This window comes from Triplophysa dalaica, chromosome 3 (assembly GCF_015846415.1).
Source record: "Triplophysa dalaica isolate WHDGS20190420 chromosome 3, ASM1584641v1, whole genome shotgun sequence".
In the NCBI taxonomy this organism is placed as follows: domain Eukaryota; kingdom Metazoa; phylum Chordata; class Actinopteri; order Cypriniformes; family Nemacheilidae; genus Triplophysa; species Triplophysa dalaica.
In genome coordinates, this window is record NC_079544.1 from 25,167,716 (window position 1) to 25,175,636 (window position 7,921).

The 7,921-nt window shown below is 37.6% G+C and overlaps 1 protein-coding gene across 1 annotated transcript; it reads right to left on the minus strand.

Moving 5' to 3' along the window:
- Positions 1 to 953: 953 nt before the first annotated feature.
- pgpep1 (pyroglutamyl-peptidase I) lies at positions 954 to 7,464 on the minus strand. The gene is made up of 5 exons (XM_056744276.1): positions 7,301 to 7,464; positions 5,450 to 5,502; positions 5,072 to 5,188; positions 3,663 to 3,895; positions 954 to 1,930 (listed from the first exon to the last, which is right to left on the minus strand). The coding sequence occupies exons 1-5, from the start codon at positions 7,329 to 7,331 to the stop codon at positions 1,738 to 1,740; spliced, it is 627 nt and encodes a 208-aa protein (XP_056600254.1). The 5' UTR covers positions 7,332 to 7,464; the 3' UTR covers positions 954 to 1,737.
- Positions 7,465 to 7,921: the final 457 nt, after the last annotated feature.

The window sequence follows — 7,921 nt, forward strand, 5'->3', positions numbered from 1 at the left end:
GGGAAGCAATACCAGTCTTATGGGTACATTTTTCAAAATTAAGATTTATACATCATCTGAAAGCTTAAAAAAATCAGCAATCCTTTGATGTATAGTTTGTTATGATAAGATATACAACTTTTTAAACTCTGGAATCTTTAAGGTGTGTTTCCTTACACTTTGTTTGAGATTTTGCGGCATCCACTCACAAAAATATCACAAAATATCCTTATGCAACATGATCTCTACTTAATATCATAATGATTTTTGGAATAAAAGAAAAAATTTGACCAATGTTTTATTGGCTTTTGCCACAACAATTCCTGTGCTAATTTAGACAAGTTTTGTGATACAAGGTCACATATATTATATAATATTGGCCATTACCATGAAGTATGGAACAATGTCCACTGAGATACATGATTCTACACTTGTCTCACAATTTTACACTATATAATTGGTGAAGACAAATGTAAACAGTTGGTTGAGACTACAGCAGCCCTAATGTCTTGGGTTACTACAAAGTTGGCCTATTTAGGTTCCTTTGTTCTTGGTGGGGACTTTTTTGCATTATTTGGATTCTGAAGTTATGGCAGTAACCCTATTCCATATACACTGTACTTTGGTGGACTTTGGCACTTTAATAATACCATAGTATCCTCAATGGTAATAGGCAGATGATATCTTCTGCTATCCAATCATTTCTTTCACTAGCATGTAGTATCAAATCTCTGCTAAAAGTGAACCGTTCCTCTTAGAGAAAACTAAACGCTCATGTGCAGGGAGGCTGCACTTCTGACCAGTGTGTGTGAGTGTGTGTGTGTTGGGGTATATTTGAAAGCTGCAGATGATAAACCTTATTTAAACACGGTATAATGCAGAAATACATGATCCAGTGAAAATGAATACAGAGAGCCAGTATCACCAGTATTTTGAATGAATGCTTAGATAAAATTAAAATCATTTGCTCACGCTTATTTGTTCCAAATTCATGGCTGACTTTTATTGTCTAAAAATACACTGGTCACTCCTCTATAGTAAAAGTGACTGGGGTCTGAGGCTGTCGAGGTCCCAAATTAAAACAATCCATAAAAGCACCATAAAGCCCGACAGTCACAGTCCCCATTCACATTACACAAGCAGCCATCATTGTCACTTTATGTGTTCCACAAATTATGTTTTATTAACAAATTTAACCAAATTTAACCAGCCCTCATTCTCTCTACATTTTCGCAGCATCCCTCCTCCACCCCAACTCCTCACCATCAGCCTATTTTACCGCAGTATAACAGCGGGAAACGACCTGAGTCCGGGTAAACACCAGACCAGGGGCCCTCTCCCTGCACAAGGAGCGTATGCTCCGAGTTCAGAGGAACCACCGAGCTTGGAGCCCTCTCCCCTGGACAGCACGCCAAATACGCATAATATACGCCCCCCATTTGTTGTAATTATATTCGAGGTGAACCTGTGAAGCGTAAGAAAAAAAAAAAAAAAAAAGAGTCAGAATTTTCCCTTTTAGATGAACTGTACCTTTAAGAGCTTTTAAAGGACTCCATGCACAATGCCAATCCCTGCATGTTTCAAGTATACCCCACAAAAGTGCTTCCTATCCTGTTTGAGAACAACTGTTGGATCGAGTCTAAAATACAGGGTGTATCTCAAACCAGCTGAATGCTCTTTTAATGTAGCACACAAGTTAAGACACTGAATGTGTAAGGACCCCTGAATCCAACTCGATGGTACATGTTTAGCGAGGTCTCATTGATCGTGCAGGCAGTATTTCCTCCCGTCGTTGTGCTCCATCAGCTCCAGCATCTCCAGAACAACGGCCCTGAGGGCGTGCGCAAGCTCCTTTGCACTGTAGGGCTTCCCAAGGGGAGGGACGTGCACAAACGCAGATCTGCCCTTGCTCAGGTACAGCGACGTGTAATAGGTGTAATCACAAAGATATCTGAAGAACAAAGAAAATTCTACATAAAGAACATATTCAGACACTTTATAGCTCTGTCCAAAACCCAATTAACAACAAACTCTAAACCTCTAGTGATGGCAACGTGTAATCTTCACAGGTAATTTAAACCTGTGGTAATAAACCAGCAGACTAAGAAACAGCTTTTTTCCCAGAGCTGTTTCATTATTGAACTCTGCCCCCCACTGATTCCACTACCCCTCATAACTTTAACTTTAATGCTGCTATTACACTATTTACATTGCACTACAGGGCTGCATGCATGACTGAACTGTACACACCAGTACTTCATGTATCTGCTCTACCGGACTGTTTACACAACACAGCATCATTTGCACTCTATACTACTCACTTGCACACAAGGAATATTATACCGAGCGCTCATTTGCACTAATGGACTACTCTCATAACTGCATTACCTCATCTACTGCACTGTAACTTTCATAACTGCATTAACTCATCTACTGCACTGTACCTTTCATAACTGCATTAACTCATCTACTGCACTGTACCTTTCATAACTGCATGAACTCATCTACTGCACTGTAACTTTCATAACGGCATTAACTCATCTACTGCACTGTACCTTTCATAACTGCATTAACTCATCTACTGCACTGTAACTTTCATAACTGCATTAACTCATCTACTGCACTGTACCTTTCATAACTGCATTAACTGATCTACTGCACTGTTTCTTTCATAACTGCATTAACTCATCTACTGCACTGTACCTTTCATAACTGCATTAACTCATCTACTGCACTGTAACTTTCATAACTGCATTAACTCATCTACTGCACTGTACCTTTCATAACTGCATTAACTCATCTACTGCACTGTTACTTTCATAACTGCATTAACTCATCTACTGCACTGTAACTTTCATAACTGCATTAACTCATCTACTGCACTGTAACTTTCATAACTGCATTACCTCATCTATTGCACTGTAACTCTATTAACTGCATCTACTCATCTATTGCACTATAACTTCAATAACTGCATTAACTCATCTACTGCACTGTAACCTTTATAACTTCATTTATACTGCACCGTACCTTTATTAACCGCATTAACTCATCTATTGCACTGCAACTTTAAAAACCAATGTCTATAATTAATGCACACTTAATTCACTCGCACTACTGTGTAGTCTAAATTGTTATCTGTTCATAACCACCTGTACATTAATGTTCACAGTATATAGCCTTCTGTATATATTGTTCATAGTACATACCGACTGTCATATTGTCATAGAAAATTCCTTCTGTAAAGTATTTTCCTAGTACATGCCCATTGTATAGCATTTTCCTAATATTGTATTCTGTATTTATTCAAACTATATATCCTGCACTTGCTAATTGCACTTCTGGTTAGACCTAAACTACATTTCGTTAAACTGAACTTGTATATGTGTAATGACAATAAAGTTGAATCTAATCTAATCTAATTTAATCCCACAATGCATCAATAAACATGACAAAAATTGAAAACAATAATTTCAATATTACCAAATAAAATGTTTATGTTTTACACTATATTTTATATTATGAATATATTTTTAAATCCTATATTTACACGTGCAATGTATTTTTATGATTATTGCAGTAAACACTGTTTCTTAACAAGAAACTCCATTAAAATAAATGTAAAAAGTTAAGTACTTTGCACAATACAAGTGTTGTAGTTGAAGTTAGAGAATGGTCCATACCTGCCTGCATCCTTTGATACAGACACAGTGACTCCGAGCCCAGAGGAGTTGACTCTCCTGCACACAGCATCCATGTCTATGACAGAATGAATGCAGTCCGACCCCCCCTCAATACAGCAACGAGACTCAGGACAAAAACTGCAGTTGTCAACACGCAGGTAACCATGGTTATGACCGCACTCTTCGAGTGTCACCGTGGTGGCCATTCCAGAAACTCCAACATGGACCACTAACTTCACCAAAAGAAAAGGAAAATTCAAATTTTCTGTAGTATTAAAATATAATTATGAATTTTATGATGATGTTTTATTATATTTTAATTGCATTTATATATAGCAAACTAAATTGCAATTTTTTGCATCCAGAAAAAAGTTTGTGTTTACATATTATATGCCTGTGTACTGTGCATATTCGTTTTGTATTTATAAACCCAAACCTTCACTCTGGATGCGATTAAAGGGACATTTCACCAGCAAATCAAAATTTCCCCATGTTCTACTCACCCTCAATGCATGCATCCTATGACTTTCTTCTTGAAGAATAATGCAGTCTGAGTTATATAACCATGTATCATTTTACTTCCAAGCGGTAGAATGGGAGTGAATAGGCGTTGACTTTTTGAAGCTCCAAAAAGTACATCCATCGATCAAAGAACTCCTCAACCTCTTGCTCGGTCTTAATCATGGTCTTCTGAAGTGAATCGATGCATTCGTTTAAGAGAAATATCCATATTGACAGTGCTATGAAAGTTGATTTCTAGCTTCCACTATCCCTCGACTGCACGTAAACCCGAATCTTGTTTTTCCGGCAAATAACACAGGTGTGTCATAAGTCCCGGTGGGGAATTCAGCATTGTTTGTTTTGTTGCAATAGCATACCGCCTCCTCTACGCGGGGGCTTTCGTTACTGTGATTTGCATCCGTCATCAGGTTCACGTGTAGTCGAGGGATAACGGAAGGTAGACATCGATATAATAATGGTGTCAATATGGATATTTCTCTTAAACAAACGTATCGATTCGCTTCATTAGACCTTTGTTAAGACCACGGAGCCTTGTTGAGCAGTTAATCGATGGATGCACTTTTTGCAGCTTCAATATTCTACCATTGCTTGGAAGTAAAATTCTAGTGGTATTATAACTCCGACTGCATTATTCTTCAAGAAGAATGTCATATTCAGTCAGGACTCAGGATGCCTTGAGGGTTAGTAAATCATTGGGAAATTTTATTTGCTGGTGAAATATCATTTAATTATTGAACAGCCCTATTTTCCGTTCACTTTAAATATTAAACTGGAACCTGAAAATTACATAATAATATAGTGAAATGGTTGATCCACTAATATTTAACAAAAGATTATATTAACATTTCAGATCTCTCAAACAATGTGGAGAAATATTGATACGTTACTTGTGGCAGGTGTTGCTTCCATAGTGAAGGTAGAAGAGTCTGGACCGCCTGATATTCTACAGGTACTTCAGCAACATGAAGGTTTATATCGTGACCCAAACCCAGTTTCTTCAGCTCCTGAGAGGAGGACAGTTAATGTTCATTGTTTAGAGGTAACGGTGGAATAGCTTACAAGAGTTAATGGCATTCTCAGAGATTTATCTGAAAAGCAGGATTATTAAAAGTGTAATAATAGTGGCCATTGATCAATGTGTTATTACAGTTGCATTGGATTGCTTTATGTCTATGAAAATTATGTTAACCTGGTGCAGATTTTTACAAGGAAACAATTAAACAATAGTTCATGCTGAACATTTCCTACAGGTGCAAATATCATACCTGTACTGCCACCCAGCTGGCATTAACAGTGTGTTCTCCAAAAGGCTCAAAACCTAGAAAACCACAAGACAACAAAAAACTTTCTGGAAACAGTCATGTGTATCTATTATAATTAGTGGTGGGCCGTTAACGGCGTTAGTGAGACTCTTATCGCGCAATAAAAAAAATGTCGCCGTTAATCTATTCTCAAAGTTGGGTTGGGAGCTGGGTCTATACTACGCAAGCTATGATGACTTTCACCTTGATATTTTAGCGCGGATGTATACCAGCTTAACTGCACTGTACGGGGCGAGAACGAGATTTTTCAACTCGCGTCATTCGCGGAAGCAGAAGCCGCCTCATCATCTCATAACCAGGGCTTCATTCGCGCGATTCACGCAGCAAGTAGGTCTATTGGCTCTTTGCATTAACATCTAAATCACTCGCGCTTGGTCTGAACACAACATAACGTTACTGTGAAATTACCGCATCAAACGTGACGTGCTAACATGGATGCAGCTATGAAGCCGCCGGGTTTGCTTCAGGGAATATTAATTTTTAAGAAGCTTCCCAATAGAAACATCGACAAGACTAAGATTGTTTGCACCTTGTGCAATGCGGAATTGGTTTAAAAAAACACTTTCTCTCAACAGGTAGTGGTCTAGCTTTAGTTGAAACCAGTAACTTTTTATTGAGATCTAATGTATTATGGCTCCTGTATGACATATCGCTTGTTGCTCCCTCACTCTTTGTAAGTCCCTTTGGATAAAAGCGTCTGCTAAATGACTAAATGTAAATGTACTGTAGGAGCTCTTCCAGTCTCAAGTACCACCTAAACGCAAATCATCCCTTAGCTAATGCGGAAGTAAACACAAGTTCATCTTATTGAACATAATTTCATTTTCATCACCAATTATCATAGTAGAACAGCTTTCTCAAGCAGTTTGTGATGCATTTTGGAAACAGGAGATGAGCCCTGGTCTAATGCGCCACCTGGCTTGAGAAACCCGTTCTCAAAGACTTACTTTTAGTCATTATTTGGGTAGCACACATATTCTGAATGCCTTCGGAGGATTCAAATGAGCCATTTTAATCTAGATTAATCTTGGAATTAATCTAGATTAAAAAAAAAAATCTATGCCCACCACTAGTTATAATACAATTATGTCTGAAATACGCCATTCTGATTGATCAAATCTTTTTGTGTATTGACCACCACACTGTACACTTTCTGCATAGCTATGTTGGTTTCATCTATCGTATCTCTTCACACTGTCTTTATTCTGACACAGTAAACTGATTTTAGTTCTGTTCATGTATGTGGTAGGTAGTGATAGAATAAGTAGAATGACGAGCTAATAATAACCAGGTAAACTCATTCAGGGTTGTAAGAGGCCTTTAAAGACCATCTGACCACATATTATCCCATGTCTTTCATAGCTTTTACAGCATATATAACTCAACAGGTGTTCAGTAAAGGCAGCGTCAGCAAAATCTAACGCAGTAGATCAAAGTCTGATTGTAATGTGTAACTTTTGCATGTGATTGTCAGGTGAACCAAACTTGGTATTATTTACATGTTCTGTTTTTTAAACTTAAAATTTGACTTTTAGGCAAGCTTCCCATGGATTTGAGTTATATCAACAATGATGGTAATGTATGTCTGTTACTGATGCTTTTAGATAAAGTGTGAAGTCTGTCGTGCTTTAATCTAATAGCACTGTCAAATACATTTTCTCTCCATTTTAAACATGTTTGTTGTCTACCATGACATCTGTTATACCAGACAGACGACTGTCAACAATAAACACTCAAAACCTTCACACATTTGCTGGATATGATTATGAAGACTTTACGGTGATTGGTGCTTACCTGTCACAATAACCGTCTTCTTCTGGTCCATCTCTAATGTTATGACAGGAATGAAAGTGATCTTCGATGAGGAACAGGACAATGTTTCATCAGATGAGATCTTTATAAAACACGATCAATATAAACACACCATCTCCCAGGGTTCTTCCTGAACTGTTCTTCCTCCGAACTGAGATCAACCAGTGAATGCGCAACAGCGCCTCCTGTCGCCCTGGAGGTGCATTAACATAAACGACGATCACAGAGTAGCTTTTTCCGAGGCCATTTCTGTTATGAACTGTTAAAAGTAGATTAACATAAGGCCCCAACATGTGAATAAAATAAAGGGGTTTGAATAATTTCGCAAGCAACTTGTTCAATTCATTCCTACTCATGGTTATTATTTTTTATCTTTGTCATATTTACATTTATGTATTTTGCAGAAGCTTTTATCCGAGCGACTTACATTGCATGATACTATAAATAACCCTTTGCAGAGCATCTGTAAACATATTCACAGAATATACATTGTGAAATTCTCTTTTATGTCTTTAGAATTTTTCCATCGACTATTTAATTGCTTTATTATTGGTACATCTAAAAACATGGAATATCGTGAAAAAGGTCATATTTCTTGTCACT

What these genes read in the sequence shown, in the direction of transcription:
- pgpep1 (XM_056744276.1), bottom strand. Translation starts at nt 7,331, where the DNA reads ATGGACCAGAAGAAGACGGTTATTGTGACAG. An exon ending in GAAGACGGTTATTGTGACAG is followed by an intron (nt 5,503 to 7,300) that starts GTAAGCACCAAT and finishes GTGGTTTTCTAG; the next exon opens with GTTTTGAGCCTTTTGGAGAA. An exon ending in CCAGCTGGGTGGCAGTACAG is followed by an intron (nt 5,189 to 5,449) that starts GTATGATATTTG and finishes TCCTCCTCTCAG; the next exon opens with GAGCTGAAGAAACTGGGTTT.